Source organism: Salarias fasciatus, chromosome 7, assembly GCF_902148845.1.
Source record: "Salarias fasciatus chromosome 7, fSalaFa1.1, whole genome shotgun sequence".
Lineage (NCBI taxonomy): Eukaryota > Metazoa > Chordata > Actinopteri > Blenniiformes > Blenniidae > Salarias > Salarias fasciatus.
In genome coordinates this window covers 26501636-26522402 of record NC_043751.1, presented here as the reverse complement: position 1 = coordinate 26522402, position 20767 = coordinate 26501636, and the positions used below count along the sequence as shown (strand labels likewise).

The 20767-nt window shown below is 43.3% G+C and overlaps 1 protein-coding gene across 1 annotated transcript in view; it reads right to left on the bottom strand.

Moving 5' to 3' along the window:
- LOC115391391 (neural-cadherin-like) overlaps nucleotides 1-20767 on the bottom strand; it is a 102125-nt gene that overhangs the window by 48291 nt on the left and 33067 nt on the right. Inside the window, exons 3-11 of the mRNA XM_030095630.1 lie at nucleotides 20135-20360; nucleotides 17156-17360; nucleotides 15916-16027; nucleotides 13527-13776; nucleotides 10102-10244; nucleotides 8365-8537; nucleotides 5155-5323; nucleotides 4351-4521; nucleotides 1809-1981 (exon numbers count right to left, since the gene is read on the bottom strand). Coding sequence (XP_029951490.1) covers nucleotides 1809-1981; nucleotides 4351-4521; nucleotides 5155-5323; nucleotides 8365-8537; nucleotides 10102-10244; nucleotides 13527-13776; nucleotides 15916-16027; nucleotides 17156-17360; nucleotides 20135-20360 — 1622 coding nt within the window. The remainder of the gene's footprint in view (nucleotides 1-1808; nucleotides 1982-4350; nucleotides 4522-5154; nucleotides 5324-8364; nucleotides 8538-10101; nucleotides 10245-13526; nucleotides 13777-15915; nucleotides 16028-17155; nucleotides 17361-20134; nucleotides 20361-20767) is intronic.

Here is a 20767-nt window from a genome sequence, read left to right as displayed (position 1 = left end):
CGGCTGTATTATTCTATCAATGACAATCACGGCCCAACAGCTCTATTACTGCCGCGGCAGTCGTCAGATAAAAAGGAGTTTCACTTAGCTTGAAAATTACATTATCTGTTCCCCGGACAATCCAATTAGTATTTGTGGACAAGTGCAGTTCTTCTGTTCGGCTTGAAATCAGAGAACAAAGATTTGAATCTGTAGAGTCCAACATGGAGCCAGCAGCTGCTGCTGCTGCAGTGAATCAGTGTCTGAGTGACTTTGTGCTAATATTCAAAGGTTGAAAATTAAATTTCCCGTAATAGTGACAGGCCTCAGCTCGAACGTATCCTAAAACTAATGCGGTTCCGGTCACAGCAACCTTCTCCATCCCCTCTGGTGAGCGCAGCGCCGTGCAGTAAAGCTGACACCGTATGAGGCCGACTCCGGCGGAGCTGTCACAGGCCATGAGAGTATCCGCCGCCGTCCGCTGCCTTATGTCCCCCACGTTCCACTGGAATACCCCGAGTCTGCTGGGAACTGCGCTGCACACTCCACTGTGAAGCGCGGTGTGAAAATCTGGCCCTAAAACAGTCTGGCTGTAATCGGAAACTGTGATGAGGAAAATCTAAATAAAACAATGTCTCAGTCCAGCTGAGACATTTAACATTTAATGAGGTGCTTTTATAATCGTAGTCGCAGCACAAAGATGGAGGGATGATTCAAATAGCTTCTGAAACCACTTTAAAATATGCAACAGCTTTGTTCGGCAAAGTTTTGGGCTTAACACTTTGAATTATGCATAAAGGAAGCAGCTAAATTACCAGAGACTTCCAACACCAGTGTGCTAAAAAGTATCCTAAATAATAAACAACCATAAAGTGCTATAGCAACTTTCTAACCAAAGGACAATTCCCTTCAGAATAAATAAACGTGAATATCAGGGAGAAAAGCACTGATAGTTGAGAGAACACTAACAGCATCCCCATGAAAAATAGGCACTTCGACATAATAAATCGCTGACAGGACATTGGTTAGTTGACGAAAATCAGAAGAAATGGCAGCACTCTAATCTCTATAGCCGGTTTTTATATTGAACATAATCATTTACATGACGAAAATAATTCACGCTTTGAAAAGGACCACTTCATTTATCCCGAGGGGAACGATCCTAGCAATTTTCCCACAAAAAAATGCCATCCTCCCTTCTACAAAGTGGCTCTGTTAATAGCCTCAAAATACACGAGCCGTCTCCACTTGCTGCACGCTGCCAGGCGCCTTATCGCAGTCCCAGATAATAAACAAGCATTTAAAAAAAAAAAGAGAGAGAGAAAAAAAATCCAATTAATCAAAGCTGGAGTATTTACAATGAACAAAGAGTTTTTGTGTGTGATAATTAGCTTCTAAAAAGCGCGTGCCACTCATTAAAGCAGCCTTTTTCATGAACGTCTACAGGTCAGAGGATTTCTATCTTTGATTTACATGGCATTTCCTCTGTAAATGAGTAGTATGGAGACTGATAGTTAGCAGATGCAACCGCAGGAGTCCTAAGCTGTTAAAACGTGTTTGAAATAATTTGTTTACCCTTTGCTTGTCTCCTTCTATGATCTTTCCCTTTGTTATTTCCACATGCTGCACCTCTGGGAGTAGACATACCCTAGATTGGTGGTTGCAGACAGAGGCACTTGGAGGTGGCACATTCATTAACTTTGTTGACACAGACCCACAGGCCACCATGTGACTCAGCCTCGTGTCTGTGTGTGTCTGTGTGTGTATGTGTGTGTGCAAATATGTGAACGTCAGTGTGCGAGCAGACAGAGATTCGGCGCCCGGCTAACCTGTGATATGGGCTGGTTAACGTACACCCAGCCGGTGACGGGGTTGACCTGCAGGTACTCGGGCTGCTCCAGGGACATGGAGTAAGTGATCGCCGCATTAGTGCCGAAGTCGTCGTCGTGAGCCGCCACCCGGAGGAAGCTGGTCCCGACCAAAGTGTCTTCTCTCAGGAAATCTACAGAGGATAGAAATAATGCATGAACCCTCCGCTCGCTCGTCGATGAGCAGAGCCGTATGAGCTCAGAGCGAAAAGGCTGATAAAGGTCAAACACAAATGACACTGCGAACGCCGTTAAATATTCAAAACTAATCTGATGATCCTTTTTATATACATGTTATTCTAATAAATTAAGCAAACCAGGGCTGTCAATGTTCTTAAATCGAAACCCTCTTGATACATTTTTAAACATGTGCACTCTCAACCCTTCAGAAGGCACTTAATGTAATACTAGGAAACGAAACTTTTCCACCCAAGGGTGATGCCGAATCAATTTTAAAGTCAGCAGGAATAAATATGGTGACATGTCATTAATATATCATAAAATCCATTGGTAAACTGAATAAATGTCACACAGATTTGACATTTTATTTAGAAGGGAAATTTTTTTAACATTTTGATTCATGTCAGCGTCATCATGTCACATCGTGGACACTGTTGAGTAGCTTTCTACAAAAGTCACTTGCACTATTTTATGTATAGTAAACATAATGTACAAATATATTTTGGAAAATAAAAACCTTCACTTTTGACTGAGAGCCAGAAGGTGGTTCAACTTCAGGTTGTGAAAACTTTACATGTTCTCCCTGAGTCAGGAATTTTTTATTTATTTATTTATTTTGGTGGGTTGGTGTGTGTGTGTGTGTGGGGGGGTTATCTTGTGTTTGACTCTAAATTCCCCATAAATGTGAAAGTGAGTGTGTGATTGTTGTGTCTCTCACTGCCCACTGTGTTGTAATGGAGGTGTAAACCTCCTCCTTCTGTTGATCGGAAGTTTTTTTTTATCCACTTGAACAGAGATTGCTTCCGTTGCCCCTCGATGAGGTGCAAATCGAAAGCTGAGTCAGAACCGGAGGAGTTCGCCCTTCTGCTTCGGGCCACACATTTGTTCAGGTCTCGTTTAGTTCCCCCAATAAACGGGTTATTGCAGTGTTGACTGCAGCATATGGCGGACACCACATTGATTTTCCACTAATAGTGGGTTTATAATCATCTCTGTGTTGCCAGGTTCTGATAAAACACAGGTCGTGACCCGATGGGTGGTGAGAGGTGAAGAGTGGGGTTGGTTCATGTGTTCATCTGTCTTTACCAAGACGTCACTGTCAAAGAAAGACAGGTGATTGTTGGAGACATTGTTCCTCATGAATTTGATGTAATTGTCCACGTACTTGAGAGGTTCAGTAAAAGCTTCGAGTTTTGATTTTGGACCGAGTGTCATCCTCATACCTGAGGAGATGAATTGAAGCTGTGCTTCTGGAGGCACTTAAATCCGGGCTGTCGAACGCATTTTGGCACAGGAGCCACCAACAGCCCAATTTCATCTTGAGTGGGCCAGACCGGTAAAATGGTGCCATAACATGCTTCAAATTACAAGTTTGAGGTTTTTTTTTCTTTTTCTTTTTTTAGTTGTGGAGAATATAGATGAAGAAACATCTATATTTTTGCATAACTGAAAACTTCTGCAATCACAACATGTTTCAAAGAAACATTCTGGTGCAAAATACAGAGAAATGTTGGGAAAAAAAAAAGATCAGTGTTTTCTTTGAAATTTCTACCATTTGCTTGTCGGTTTGGTGGAGCAGCTTGGAGCTTCTTATGGGCCCGTTTTGGCTTACGGACCATATGTTTGACACCCCTGATTTAGAGCCTTGCACTCCACTGCCTGCATGTGTCAGTGGCTCCAGTGCGGGACGGCAGTGAGACAGACGCCGGTGGCATTTAGAGCAGCTGTGGGTCAAACATCGTCTTTCACATGCAAGGTTTAAGGTTTGATCCCTCATCTTCCCATGCCTGTATCTCAGAGTGTCCTCGAGCAAGACGCTAAACCTGAAACTGCTAAAAATGGAAGGATTCATGCACGTTATACTGCAGCCATCACCATTTATAAGTGAGCATTATTAACAATGCAAAAGCACTTTGGGGACTGCTTCAAGCACAATATACATGATATATACGCATATATAAACTACAGCTACAGTGATCCTCTACGACAAGCCCAGTTGACCTGAAACAACTCCTCTGATATTTTCTCAGTGATTAGTATTTCAACTATTTGGTCATGCATTTCATGATTGTCATTAGTTTACAACTGTTAGCTTGATGGGAATCAAAGGGAATGGGAAAGATACCAAACACAGTCACTCAATGACTGATTAAACACAGGCTCATTTCAATCAAACCACCGCGTAGAGGAACGCACGGAGCATACCAAACCTCAGCTCAGACATACTTCTCTATTTTTAAGTGTCCGGCTTGTGCTCCTACTTCAGTCACTGAGTTAATATTTCATCTGGATACCAGCATGCATAATATTCATCCCAACTTACACTCGTAGCGTAAATTCTCAAACTTGGGGCTGTTATCATTCTGGTCCAGTATCTGGATGGTGAGCTGACAGATGCCGATGAGTGGCTCCTCGGCCCAATCAGTAGCTGTTACGGTAATTGAATACTCTCTCTGCCGCTCCCTGTCGAAGCGTCTGGATGTCACGATCACTCCTGAAAATGCAGAACAATAATCAGCCCCGTTCACCGACCCCCGACAAACACACACACACACACACACACACAGCTATGTATGTATCCATCCATCCATTCAGCAGTTCTCTAATTCTCTCATCCACCCTTCAGTTCAGGAATCAGGAAAACAAGTCAACAATTATAAATTCATTCTGAGTAAGTCGAGCATTGCTTTCAAGTGCAGTGACTTTGTTATTAAATCTGGAGATGAAGACGATAGAACACGAGTCTGAAAGAAAATGAGCGACAAAATAACACGCTGACTTCACGTGTTGCGACTTCACAGCAGTGTTTCTACTGACTTCTCCCTTCATTATGTACAATCATACTCTGTATACGGATGCTTCACGCTGCGCTTGTCAAGAATCAGTGGAATGTTCAATATACAGGTGGTGACATTTGACTTATTTACTTGAGAAAAACACTTTAATAACATGAGATTTTCCACCTCGGGGGTGTATGCATCCTTTCCTCTCAGATCACACTTCAGCTCAAACGATCATTAGAAATGTCAATAACCATTAAAATGCAAAACTGTTGATGTGCATGATACTGTGCGCTCCATGTCTAATTGAAACCTATTTCACCCCAGACAATCCGCGACTACTCTACCTGTGTCTGGATGGATTCTGAATGCGGGCATGGCGCTGTCTCTGTGCATTAAGCCATATTTGACTTTTCCATTTGCCCCCTCATCTGCATCCACAGCATGCACTTGCAACACAAAAGTCCCCGTCGGCTGGTTCTCCAGTACTGAAGCCTGCTCGCGATATTGCTGGCACTGAGATAGAACGAGGGAGGAGAGACAAAGGAGGAAAACAAATACAAGAAAGGCTGTTTATATATAGGGATTTATTATATGCTACATTAATGAGAATGCAGGGATCAAAGAAAATAAACTCATTAAGTAGAAGGTCACTACACACATTACAGAGGAAGCGTCTGTACATAAAACACAAAACAGCAGTTACAGAAACGGAAGCCCACATCTTTTGGAATGGAAACACTTGAACGGATTTCTTTTGAAGAGCCAGCAGCGAACAGCTTTGTCTTAACAAAGAATTCGATCCATTCCCCCTAATGAACATATGTCCTCGATAAAGAGCAGCTCCATGGAGTCTGTTTGTTTTTGTAATCAGATATAGATGCCTGCTCCTCTTCCAGAATGACCATGGAAGACAAAGGGAAACAATAAGCGAGAAAGAAACAGAAGGAAGGAGATGCATCGAAGGATGCGAGGAGAATAATGCAGGAGTTCATGGGATGTGATGGGACGCGCCGAATGGCCTGTAGGTAGCTGTTCATAAAAATCAAATAATATAAAACATAAGGTCATGCTAGCCCAGGTGGCTCTGAGGCATAACTTGATATTTAAACATATCCAGTTGCCGAGAGTTCCCAGTACGGCTGAAAGACCCCGGGAGCTCCGGCTCCGCATGAGCGTCTTCTGCCTAAGTTCAAGTATTTCCTAATTAAGAAGGAAGTTAATTAAACAGGTATACTATATTGTGATGATATTGCACTTTTTTTTTTCATAAATTAATTGAAATCCCAACGGAGTGCCTAAAGATAGAGAGGGAGTGCAGGCTAATCGGAACTCCTGGGAAAACAGAGCGGAGAGAGACGGAGGCCAGGGGAATGAGAGCGCAGGAGAGGAGCGCCGGAGACTCGGACGAGGAGACGGAGGAAGGAGCGACGGAAAGAGGGACAGCTGAAGTGCTGCGAGAGGATGAGAGAAGGAAATACAACTCTTCTGAGCAGATTCTGTGATTTGTGGCAGAATGACATGAGTGACAGCTGGAAGGAGAGGCTCAGGTTGACAGCAACAACAACAACTAAAGACAGAATGCTTGAAAGGAACAGTCTGACATCTTAGAAAATACACTTTATATGACTGCTGGTTGGAAAAACACACCTGAGACATATATGTTATGCCTCTAAGGTAAACATGAAGATTAAAACATTACAAGACAAATTCTCCCCGTCTTTTCCATTCATTGAGTATTAACTTATTAATGCTGTTTTCCAGTTGACTCCGACGCTCAGAATGCTTAAGCTCACCACGCATCCGAGAAAAAAATGGGATGTGGCGTTTAACCAATCACAGCAGTGCGAGTCAGAGAGCTGCACGGTCGCATTCAGGAAAGCTGGTCTCCTGCTGCGGGCCACGCTGTAGCAGCGTATGTACGTGGAGCTGACAACACTTCAGCATTGCAAATCTCATATTAGCTCCTCAAGACCGAAAACATCTAGAATTTCTGACTATTAAGCGAGAACTTCCTGCTTCACATTAAAATATTAGGGCTGTCAAAAACAACGCGTTAACGGCGTTAATTAATTTATGTAATCAATCTCATTAAAATTTTTAACGCATGCGCATCATGACAAGTGCGCGGCGTGCAGCGTGCGGAGCGGTGCGGTGACGCGCGGAGCACGTACAAATACACTACACACACAGACATCATGTTTTAGTTTTTTGAATATTATTTCAGTTGGAGCCTTAAATAAAAAACACATCACGTGTTGAATATATATATAATCATGTCCTGTCATTTTTTTGTTAATGCCATACAGGAAAAAAAGGGCATATTTCAGACATAGGTGGAAATTGTGCTTATTTGTGATTAATCACGATTAATTAATTTGTAAGCTGTGATTAATCTGATTAAAAATTTTAATCATTTGACAGCCCTATAAAATATATATTAAAGTATATTGTTTGGACAACTTTTAGTATGCTGAGGCGAAGGCAATAACTCACCATGCTCATATCTAACGTTCTTCCTTCTGAAGGTGGTGGCCAGTAGCTATTTATTGCAACTAAATGACTAAATGCTTTATTTATGACAGTCTGATTCATGGACTTGTCTAAAGCTTTTGATTTAAAACCGTCCTTGCAACGTTTGTTTTGTTGCTTTTACTTCAATGATTTAGTTCACAAACGGTAAGTTTAAATAAAAAACTATTAGTTCTACCACTTATTGATCGTTTACTACTGTAGTGCCGGCTGTTGGGATGCCGGTGGCAGGAGGGATAGAGCAAAGAGTTATGGTCTGATGCTTCCCAGCACTTTTCCTCTGAGATAATTGTGATAATAAATGTGTTTTTTTGTGTTAGTGTTATTATTTGGACACCCTGCTATGTGTTATTACCCTGGTCAGGGTAGATTCGGTTATAATCGTTGAGGAGGGTGTGGCAGCCGATCACACCCCTCTGTGTTATATAAAGTTTAAGTTCAGGCTTTTAACAGAAATCTCTGACATCCATTTATTGCAAGCCTTGTTGGCACTAAGTTTTCTTTACATGGAGGAAGACTGGCAAACGCTCAACTTCTTCTCCAATAATTCTTTAATTACAACCCTACTTGAGGGGAGTTGTAAATGCATCCTAAATCAATGATTGCTCATCACACATGTGCCGCACACACAAAAGCCTCACCCCAGGTTAAGAAAAAAAGTTGGCAGGCCTCCTGCGTGAGTTACTGAGATGGTGGAAAACGTATTTGGGCAGTAAAAACAATATTAAAACACGGTTTATGCTGACATATCTCACTGAGCGAGCCATCCTGAAAAAACAACCGGCTGGGTCCTCGAAGCTTCCCTGAATTTATCCTCAGGATACAGACCTGAGGGGGGCAGAGCTTATATTACTTCTGCTCTGCAGTACAGAAAACACCTACGGTTTCCAAGACCCAGGGCAACTGGAAAGCAGCATTAGACAGAATCAAAACTCCTTTTATAAAATGCTTTTTCTTCCCTCATTTATTCAGGAAATGGAAAAAACTGATAACTAATAACGATTACACAAAAAAAACATACTCACCTCCTCAAATACAGGTTTATTGTTGTTAACGTCATCGACCCCGACTATGACTTTTGCGGAGGAGGAGAGAGGGTGGAGCCCACCTGATGCATTGTCGTCTGTGGCCGTCACATTCAGGACATACTCCAAGCCTTGAAGCTTTGGCAGGGGGGTGGAGCGGAGACGGATCAGCCCTGCAAAGAATGCAGACCCGCAATACTACACTTTATAAAATATGGTCCACCCGAACAGTGCACGTAGAAGCGCTCCATTAGTCATTAAGCGAGATGTTATTGCCGCTGTGGCCTCGCGTCGTGAGGATGCGCTATCAATACCAAAGGAAAAAAAAAAAAAAAAAAAAAAATGAAGAAAATGCACACTACATGCTGTTGTTCTAGATATCAGGAGTGGGATGGCAAGTGGTAAAAATTCACCTCTGTAGTCCACAGAAAGGTAAAAATCTGATATGCAGACTAAATCCAAAAAGCAATTTCACAGTGGTGACTTTGTCGTATTTCTAATCTAATAATTGCACGCTGTCCTCTATAGATGCCTGTCCAGTCGGAGCACTTGAGAGAAAAAACATGAAGTAGTGAGGAGACTCTGGTTAGAAGTTAACCATGCTCAGCAGATGCCTATTAGCTGTTCCTTTCGCCCCCCCACTCCCCTTTGTCTGCTTTCATGTACGAGTCAAGATAAAAGGTGGGATAAAAGGATGGAGCATCTGAGTCAACATCTTTCTCGTCAACAGAAATACAAAAACATCAGAGGTTGCAGGACGTGCGAGCAGCCTGTGATGTGGGGGAAACCCATTGAAGTGAGAGCACGGGGAGGTTTTTTATTCTCCTGTTGTGTCTCTATTCATCTCTTCCAATGCTCTTGATTAAAGACAACACAGCGCGCTGATATACACAGATGCGTGTGCCTGACTTTCCTCTGCCTCGTATTACTTGCCATTCCGGCTGCCCACCGAGCAGACGGAGATCCGAGCGCCTAATGACGGCGCGTGACTTTGACATCACCGCACCAGTACATTAAAATAAGTGAACTGTGGGATGTACGCAGTGAATCTCTGGGCTTAAATGTCAGCCTTGTTTACAAATGCGACACCAACACTGGCAGCTTTTCAATGAGCCAGCGCGCTCCGCGTATACAGTAAGTGGGAAGCCATATAGTAATTTCCCTGTGCCCAAAGAATATCAGCCTTTGCATTTTCTTGCTCTGGGGATACACAGAAAGGGTGGAAAGGAATATAAAAAGATGACACAAAAGAAAGAGGAGCTGGCGGAGCGCAGCCTCTAGATTGTGAGCTACGATAGAGCAGTTGTTGTGAAATTGAATTGAAAGGGTTGGGTGACAAATGTCACAGCGATTGCCACTGGTTTCGGATCAAAGGGTAAATAAAAAAGATAAACTGTGCAGTCACTAATGCTAGAAAGCTAAGAAACACATGGAAAATTCCGCTTTGCACCTACCTGCAAACGGAAAACATAAGAGTGGAAATTTTCCCAAATAATGTTACGGATGATATTTATGACGCCAATAATACAAAGAACAGTTCTCATATAGAAATTACAGTTTTTAATATCAACTTTCAATATCTCTCCACAGTGACTTTGAAAATAGAGGGCGTTCAATGTGCACCGCGCTCGCAGGAATGTATTAGAGAAAATTGAATGTGTGATTTGACGAAAGGCCTGTCAATTAGACTGAGAGCTGCAAATACGACGCCCGGCTTGGAAAATTAAGAAATATCACCTTTCTGGCTGTCAATGACGAAGTTTCCTTCCTCATTGCCTGCTGTTATGGAGTAGATTATACCGTCACCATCTGGGTCTTTGGCGAGGACGGTCGCCACGAGGGTGTTGGGGCCTGCATCCTCAGAAACAAATGTTCGATATCTGCAAAGAGGAACTGTAGTTTAACAAGTGCGGGCGAGTGAGAACACACACACACACACACACACACACGCATAGAACAGATAGAAACACACACACACACACACACACGGACAGGAGATATGAATCAGTTACACAGTCCAAAGCATCAGCAAGCTGATTAGACTTATGGTTGTGGCTTTTACTTGTCACTATGATTTAACCTGTCCTCTTAGCCGGCCAGACCAGAGACAAATGATAATGTCTACTGGGATGTTGAAGTCATTGAACAAATGGTGCTTCCACATACCCAACCCTCTGTGGGCTATTTGATCCAGTGCCTTTTAAAATGTCAACAGTGATTTGCTTGCTCGGTGGTGCTGGGCAGCAAGATGCCCGGTCAGACACGGGAGACTGATATACCGCTGAGGTACAAAGCACAACGGGGAGGAGATAAACCCCGAGACTGGGAGGACACCGAGATGAAGAGGAATGGAAGGGAGGTGAGACACGAGCGGGCGACAGAAAAGAAGGCTGCCACAGAAATGACAGGTGAAGTGATATGTGCGAGCGAGGCTGACAGAGATCAGTCAGACACAAGAGGAGGCGGAGTTCTCCACTCTAAAAATCTGAGCTGATTCGTCAGCAGATCTCACGGCCCTGCGAGATTTGGCGTCGTATCCTCTCCTAATGTGCGTGTGTGTGTAAGTATGCCGGCCCGCGGGGCGGGGCGTCGCTCGTTGTCTGCGGTGAGAAGTCAGGGGTGATTGATGGTTTACAGAAGACTGCTGATGGGTGATTCATCTCCGCCAGCTACGGCAATCTCCGTGGCAACGTGAGTGACCTGTAATCTGTCACCCGGCTCAGAGGCCACCTCTCCGCGGCTCTGTGGGATGAGACACATACACTCCCCCTGCCTTTCTTCCTCAGGCATCTCCCTACATCTCACTGGGCTGTGAAGTTGAGCTCAGAGAGCGCACGTCGGCGTGTCTGTCTGCCTGCCGGTCGGCCGGCCGGCCGGCCGCCTGTCTGGCCTGCGTGTCTGGCCATTTGCATTTCCACCGGCTCTCTGCGTGCCCGTCCCTCACTTCAATCACTTTTAGCCTCCCCGTGACTCATTCAGATGCGAGCTGAGAGGACATGCCAAGAGACATTAGGCCGTCCGCTTACATGTCCAAGTATCTCAATTAGCCTGGATTAAGGAATCATTTCATGAACGTAACACCACAGTATCCATCACTCTTACCTCTCCTCGTCTCTTTGTGCTGATATTGGACACGAAGTCCTCTTCTCCCCTCACAGTAATTATGCTCATCTCAGTAAGCCACACTATGACAAAGCACCCAACACACCCCGTCTGGCACAAAGCCTGCATTTCTAACTATCTGTCTGCGGGTCTGGCAACAAAATTTGTCTGACTGCCGACAGCTTTTTTCGGTTTATCTGCATATCTGACTGCCTGTCTCCCGTCTCGCTGCTGCGTATGTTTTGGTATCCTCTACTCACTTGCCCTGCAACTATGTTTCCTTATGTTTTTTTGTTTTTTTTTCCGCCTCAGCTTTATGTTTGTCTGCCTACATCTCAACCTCTCCACCCGCCCGTTTGCTTGGCTCTGCGTCCAGCCACCCACCGAGACTGACACCTGACAATGCAGCGAGCAAACGGGAAACAGAGGTCTGCAACGGCATTTTCTGAAGGTCACTGAAACATGACTGACAGGACAAGCGGCTCACTAGTTTTGGGGAATAAATGCAGTGCCGCCGCAGTGACAGTTTCTGCACACCCACTCATGCAGCTTCGCCAAAAAAAGGCAGTTGGGGACACTCTGGATCGCGTCCATATGTCAGTTTACTGCGTACCTTTGGAGAAATCCAAAAATAAAAACCCAGAGATTGCAGCGGGAATGCTTGAATTCACATCAAGATTGAAAAAGGAACATTTTAAATAACCTTCCGGAAGACGGCATGAAAATAACGTCAATATCTGAGATTCATGTGTTCAAGGTGAGTAACTGGTGGCTTTGAAGCCAAATGGATGTGATTGAATAAAGCAAACAAAGCGCAGGAAATTTATCGTACCGGTAGTGATTTTACTACAACAACTTTGGCCAATATTCACCACAGATATCTCAGCATCAGATATTACTGCGATGAATAGCCTGAAGGAAGGCGAGTCTGTGATGTGTGATGTAACGACTCATATGTCTGTGATGCAACTACCTTGTCTGTTCAGAGAGCAGCGCTTTGATCTAATGAAATGTGATCAGCTGGTGGATCAGAGATAAAGCAGCAGAATCAAACGGAACTTTATTTAAACATGTCATTTTTGGTGACTGGCGTCGACTCATGCAACCGACCCCTAACTGCGAATAAATCTCCATTTAAAGCAACATTCTTCCACATCAACTCAATACTGGTTGAGAACCCCCGGGTGACCTGATCAATCTCTTGGCCTTAAGGTACAAATTTGAAACATCTATGACGACGACACATCAGTGTGGAATAGTGGTGAAGTGGCTTTCTGTGAGAAATTTGCAGGTTCTCCCTGAGTTTAGATAATACAATCCCAAAAATGTGTGTTTAAAGTTCATTTGTAGCTCTGAGGCACCGTTTATACGACAAAGTTTTCGAGCAAAAATGCAGAACTGTTGCTGCGTTTTGGTGGTCTGTTTACACTACATGACACATCTGGAGCAGCTTTTTAAAAACGGCTTCCAAGATGGAACTTTTAGAAAATGCTCGGGCTTCATGTTGGTGGAAAAGGGGGAAAGAGCAACTCCTGCTGCATATCTGAACCGCGGCCGTAGAGAGTCATTTTCAAAATGCTGCTGCATAAACGTGAAACTTTTCTGAAACAAAAATGCAAAAATGGCGCCTTTTCACTTGAAGCGTTGTCATGTAAACAGAATAGAATTCAAGTTAAACACAGAGGAAAACTCTTGTCGCACAGCGCCGCACAAAAAAGAACACAGAATAAATAACTTTGAAGCAAAAACATGAATAAAACAGAACAAAGTTAGATAAGTAATAAACTGAGTTAAACAGTGACTGGTGGAAGAATGAAATTAACAGAAAAACACAACAAACACGGAGGAGCTGTGGAGTCTTATTGCCACAGGAATGAAGGATCTCCCATGGTGCTGTGCTGCACTGTGGTGGTATTAGTCTGTTGCTGGGGCCTAAATTGCCTCTAGGTGTGAATGTGAGTGTGTGACTTTCTGTCTCTGTGTCGAGCGACCTCAATAAGTTCGGCGTGAGGAAAGCAAACAGAAATGGTTTGAACGGAGGCAGACATCAGGCTACTCACACGGGCTGGGAGAACTCGGGGGCCTCGTCGTTGACGTTGGCCATCCTCACGCGGACCGTGGCCGTGCCGGAGTGAGGCGTGTCCCCGCTGTCCACCGCCATCACCACGAACTCATACAGATGGTTCGGACGCTCGTAGTCCAGCCGGCTCGCGGGGAAGACGGTCCCGTGTGGTGAGATGCTGAAGTCTGGGCTCAGGGTGTAATAGGTGAGCTCTGCGTTTAACCCCGAGTCGCAGTCCGTGGCTAACACTGGCGACAGTTAGGGAAGACATCACACAAGGACCATCAATTAGCGGCTAATCGAAAAGAGCTGATGAGATGGCTTTAGCTGATGAATATGTTGACATCTGTGTAGATCATTATCTCTTTATGGCCTTGCTAAACATGTAATAAATCATAGTCTGCGACAACCACAATTATGAAAACACAAACTGTGCCTTTCCAGAATGATTACCGTCATTTGCGAAAATGAGCTTAAACACGGCGAAAGAAAAAAAGGAAAGCCCAGCAAGCATGTGTGTGCACATGCCTAAAAGCAATTTTTCCCTCACCGTAATTACAAACATAAAAAAAAAAAACCTCCCAAAACTATAGATTTGTTATTAATGTGTGATGAGATTTTCTCTAAAACTGCACTGAGTGAATGCCGCTAAAGTCACTGCTTCACGCACTTCCCCTGGAGCTCATAACACTTGCATACTGCATATTCTTTTGATGTGTTTATTTCCTGTGTGTCAAGCATCAGCAGCAGCAGCAGCAGCAGCAGCCTGTGCATGTCAATGCTTCATTCTCAATTCTATCTCAGCGTCTTGTTATACAGTTGAGGACTGATGATTTACTATGCACTCTTTATCTTTAGCTTGTATAATGTGACTGACTCATTAAATGTTAAAGGAATTGGAACAGTAAATTTCATTTAAGCCTTGCTGTCTCTGGTTCTCCACTGCATTTTTTTTAATCTTCTTTATTGCCAAACCTCACTGGGTAAAGTTGAAGTGATAGCCTTATTGTGAGGTATTCATCTGTGTCTTTTCACGCTGCAGACATACTGATGTTGTAATGTTCATTTCACTCCGCCGGTCCCTCAAAACTCTTGACATTCCATTAGTTAGCTGAGCGGTCCCCCTAGATTAACAAATGAACTCCATTTCTTCGTCTTTGCCCCACAATTTTGTCCCTTCAATCCAAAGTGGGGACGTTTCATTGAACCACAAAATCATATATTTCACTGTTGAACCAACTGCCGACCATCAGTTGCATACATATCCAACTATAGACTCTTCAGCCTCTCTGAATATTCCTGTCCCCGCCTCTCTGTGTCTTTCATTTCTTCACGGCTGGGTTTTTTTTTTTTTTTTTTTTTCCCACCGTACTGGTTGTTTTATTTTTCTTGATGTATTGGATCATGTTGGTTGCCATTTTCTTCCTACTGCCGGCTCCGCAGTGCCAACAATTTCTGCCGCTCCAGGCTGTGTATTCATATGTTTTCAGATTAAATTTGTTCCATTTTTCTCAGTCAGAATCACTAAAAACAATTGCCCAGCCAGGGATTTGCGCACATCACCTATTGTGGCCCACGGGGTAAAGAAGTCCCGACACCACAAAAACTCAACAGTGAACGAAAAACAGCAACATGTTAAAAAAAGAAACTGCAACCGTGCTGGAGTATTTACTTGGATTTGATGTGCTTTTTTTCCGACCTGTTCAGGGTAATTTTGCCCGGAACGTCAGTAAATTTGCAAGGGGAGAAAAATCAGAGAGTGTGGAAAATTTCAAAATCTTGTTCAGGTAGTTCTCAATTTGAGACTGTGGCTGAACGGCGCAGGGTCATCTGCAAAGAGCAGCATCTTTAAACACTTAATTCTCCTAAGTGCAGTTAGGCGTATCCTTCTTTCTTGGATTGAACTGAAAGCAGCAAATTTAATTTTAGTAATATAGTTTGACTTGCCATGAAAGAAATCAGTATATTCCATTAAAAAAAGAGAGATGATTACTTTTTTTTCCATGACTTGCAATGTACGCTCTGTTGATTTTCACAAATTCAACACTTTCACAGCAGAAAAAAAAAAAAAAAAAAAACCCTTCAGGTTCAAAACTATACGGCAGTCTCATGCAGCAATCAATAAACTGGCGTGTGACGTATCGAAGAGGTTAAACTGAAAACAAATGTATGTTGCTGATACTTTTTGGGAAAGAGACTTGTATTGTGGCGCTCAAAATGGACTTCCAAGATGAAACGAAGCAATTTGAGGACAAAGGTGAAAGTCAGGTTATCTTCCAAGAAACATCTGCTGTTTTTCATATGAAAGATTACTTTTTGTGTAATTTTTGCCAGAGTGCTGAAAAGGAAACAGATGGATGTGAAATGCGGGGTCAAGGGAGTCTCACCCTGCAGCAGGGATGTTGCGGTGGTTACAGTCTCAGGGACTCCATCCACACTGTAGATGGACTGGAGGAACTCAGGGACACAATCATTCTCATCCGTTATCAACACCTGAACCTGATTAGTGCCGGCGTGATGGCGGCAGAGGAGAGGAGAGGAGAGGAGAGGAGAAGAGAGGAAGGCAGAGGAGACAAAATCAGAGTTGGAGAATACAAATTAACCTCTCAAATTCACAACGCCGCCACGTAAAATCCGCTGTGCCGAAAGCTGACCTCAAAACTTAAATTAAATTGTATTTTATAGTTCCTCGACTTGCCACTTCAACACATCCTTTATCTTCCACTTCATGATTTTCCTGAGTCAAAAATAGAAATGTTCTGAGCATGTGTGTGCCTCGATGTGTGTGTTTTCAGCATAGGCCCTTAGCCGCCCTCCACCCTACAAGCTCCCTGTCACCACTATGTGTAAAGTGTGAAGTGACAGCTGAGTAATAGTCCTGAAATAGCTGGGCTAGGTTTTCCCAGTCTCCATCTCCTACTGCACAACACGCAGCTGAGCAGAAGGAGATTTTCACAGCTAAATCTGTGGTGCGGAGTGAGCGCCTGACATGATAATTGGGTAACAAAATCTTTGAATCAATAATTTAAGCAGAACTGGATTCATGAATAGTTCATCTAGAAATATTCATTTGTGAATGAACTTTGCAGATTTTGAGCTCTTCCAACTCCGAGCCTGCTCTATTTTTTACACAGTTCATCTCCAGATCGCACTCTGGACAAAAAGCACTTACTGAGGCTCAGCGGCAAAGCAGAGAAACAAACCGCAAAAAGAAAAGAAAAATCACTTGAGCCGCCGGTTCACTTGTTAACATTTCAAAACCATTCAGCCGTGTCTTTTCTGAAGACGGCCTGAAACTCCGCTGCCTCTCATTCGTGGTTATCGCCGAGTGGCGTGATGTCAATAGGTCGGCGCTGAGTTCAGATCATTACCGTTGATGCAGCTGATACAAGCCGCAAAACACTGCACAGATGAAAAACATGCCTGGACCTCTGGGGGAAGTCCGGCGCTGCGCCACAATCCAGCAACCAGCCGGGGTTTTCTTTGTTTCGCTTGAACTCACCGCAGCGATGCCGGATGCCATTAAACCGTCACAATGGACTTCAGCTCTGGGCTTAAACGTCTGGAGTTCATGAACTCTCCTCTGACTCACGTTCGCCGCGTGCATCGCTCCCTGATTAAACTAACCTCGGTGGCCGTGCTGAGGCTGCCGGGCTCCTCGCTGGCCCGCACCATCAGCAGGTAGCGGCGCTGGTCGCTCTCGTAATCCAGCGTCCTCGTCAGGCTGATCTCCCCGGTCTCCTGCCGGATGCTGAAAAGGCTGCTGGGATTGATCAGCAGACTGTAACTGATTTGCTGCTTCTGGAAGGAAATGGCAAACACCACCAGGAAGCTGCCGAACAAAGAGAGAGTGATTAAAGAAATAGAATAACAGTCTCTACGATTTGATTTTAGCCGCACTCATGGTGAATTAGAATCGAATCCTCTTTTCCTACATCAGCAGTGTGCTGTAATGAAATCAATTACTGTACGGCCCATTGGCTGCCTGCTATAAACACAGTCAATCTGTACTTGTCGGTTCTGTATTATAATGTTATACTATTATGCAGATACCACTGTTTGTTTTCACGGTGAAGAGAGTCTGCATCCTCCAGCAGTGTGCGATGATGATATGTCAGTTTATGCTCGAGTGCGCCGGTGTGACCAAATGAATATTTATGAACACACGTTTGAGATTCGACACCCAGTGCGTGAGTTTTTATGCGTGCGGGCAATCGGTATTGTGGGATTTGGGTTTGACACCATATGCGAGTTCGAATTTCATGAAAAGTTATCAGACAAAGCTGTGTGTCCATGTGAGACTGTGAGTCAGGATCACTTCACGTCTGCGTTCGTCTCATGGATTCCAAAAAAATGATGTATACCGACAATCCGGCTGCAGCATTTTTCCATCTCAGTGTTGTACTTCATTAAAGTGTATTCTCCAGCGTTGAGCAATTATATTTATTGAGGCAACAATAAAAAAACAGTCAGACGAAAAAGTCCTTGGTGATAGCCACTTGGGGGGACAAAAGACTGCATCTGAATAAAACCCTCGCCATAATTGTTTGACTATAAGGAAAGACTTCAGAAATATAACACAATACTGCAATTTCTCATAAAAAGACCAAATAGCATCAGACAATGGTGATAACCCCGGAGGAAAAATGGTTTCCTTTTTAATTTTTGCTGCTGTTATCTGGCAAGTGACTGTATTTGTTAAGTTTTCTTTCAAACAGACGGTAGTCACAGAATACGTGATGAGGCTGTCGTTCCAACACTGGGTGTTACTTGAGTGGGATTTTTGTTATTCAGAAATTTATGACATTGTTTAAGGCTTTTTGCTTTTCAGTCATGAGATATAGGATTAAAAACATTCTCTCACGGCTTCATCAAATATGCATTTATGTGTATTTGCTTATCCAGTAACTAAGTCATGTAATTATGACTTTATTCAACTGTATATCATGGGTGTCAAACATAAGGCCAGTGTGTCTGCCTTATTATATAAATTAAAAAAAACATTTTTTCATTTTCAGTTTATTATGGTATGATATATTCAATTTTTGGTCACTTTCACAGTCCCCGGCACATTTCCATCCATGCCCTGTGCTGCTCTATCCAACTTGGAGAGGACCTGGAGCCGATCCCATCACAGGACAAACACACACAGACAGACAGTCAAACACACTCACATTCACACCTTTGGGCAATTTAGAGTCACCAATTAGCCTCAACCTCATTTCTTTGGGCTGCGAATGGAAACCAGGAAAAATAACCCTACACACTGGGGAGAGGAGAAAACGAAATGCAAACTACAAATAGAAAAGAGAAACACTCAGATTCGAACTGGAGATATTTTCTAGACTACAGACTATGACGCAGGAGTGCTACCCATTATTCCACTGTGCAGTCCACAGCAGATATCAGGATTTGTAAATTAGTTGTGGAACTCGCTTTGTAATTAGTTAATCTAAATTTATTTTGTTTCATTTGCATATGAATATCCTTTTTTTCTTGGATGTCAAGAATCGTGTGTGGTGTTTAATTATAACACTAGGAACAACCAAACCAAAGAACATGCAAATTGTTTTTGCACATTTTGCCGTGTTCCAGGTCGAAAAAAAAAACACTTTTACACATTGCCCCATTAGGATGATACTGTTTTTAGAAATTTTCCACACAAGAATATGTTCTACGATGCACCTGCTGCAACAGTAACATCTGCATGGTGGGAGTGGAAAGGAAGTGCTGGTATGTAAAAATTAAGATTCATTAAACTGGCTCAGAATTTGAAAGTTACAGTTTAAAAGAGGTGAATACTGACTGGGAGTCATGACACCTCGGAGCTCGCCATTGTTGTTATTGTCTAATTACTACAGCCATGGTCTGCATGCACGGTGGCAGAGTTTCCACTGTCTACAAGCAGCTGGAGCTGGAGCATTTCAGAAACTAGTGTTTCCGTCAGTCTACATGAAAATAACAGAGCCGAAGCATTTCTAAAAGTACTTTCAGCGGCTCCGAATACCACTGTGGTGCAAACAAACATCATGAATGAAGTCAAAGTTTAGTGTTTCCATTTGGAGGCGTTGTGGAGTGAAGGAGGCCTTGGACAAAACTCTAAGGCAGGGATAGGAAACCCTTTTTGGCAAGATTTTGTTTATATATTGGCAAATAGCAGAGGGCTGCAAATACAGTTTGAACGTTAGGAAAAAGAGACGACATCGTCTTTTCATATATTTTAATTTGGAAAATTAATCATCTTTGAAAAATATGAAATGCATAAAATTTGTTCCATTTTTTGTATTTATTTGTTTATTGTAGTTAACCTAAATACAAATTTAATATTCATTAAGAGAATTTTCTTCATTCAGAATTTAACTATGGACCAGATCAACTTCTCAATATTTGCTGCTGAAGCTGCAGTGGCTGTAAAGTGCAGCAAGAGTTCAGTTTAATCAGGTGCAGTCAAGTGGCCTGCAGTGTGTACACCCATCATAGCAAACTTAAAATTCATGACTTAAAAAAAGTACTTGTAGTTTTGAAGCAAACAACTTTCAACAGGTTGAAAGTTGTTAAGCATAAAACATGGAGACAGATGTGTGTGCAGACAGACGCGGGACTCACGGCTGTCCTTCGGGTGTGTTCTCAGGGATGGAGATGGCGTAGCTGGCGTTGGTGAACTGCGGCGCTCTGGCTCCCGCCACCACGGAGAGCATGGCGGGAGCGCTGCGGCTCCCCATGCCGTCCAGGGCCACCACACTTAACAAGTACTCCCTCTCCCTCTGGAGCACCAGCCCCGTGGTCACCACCTGGCCCGTCTTCTTGTCTACAGCGAAGCAGCCGTCACCGCCTGCAGGGAGATGCAATGACATTATTTTCTGTGTCTGGATCTCGTCCACAGCTGCCGGCGAGAACAGCGACTCAAAAATGTTACCCAAATAGCACCGTGACACTCTGTCTTCCTGCTTTTGCAAAAAAATAAAAAATAAAATACAGCATGATTCAGAGATTTCAAGAGATTCCTTTATGTTGCGATTATAAATGTTCTGTTTTTGAGGCTGAGTTACATCACAAAACATTTAAATAGTGTGGGTAGATGAACTTAATAATACAGTACTGGCAAAGCACTCAAACTTTTTTGTGTTGTTGCTGTTATTAAAACCCGTGGATAGCTTAATCACTGCTCACCTTGCTCTCATTCAACCAAGGTGACATAACACCAAATGCGTTGGGATATTTAAAGCCGTCTTTAAAAGG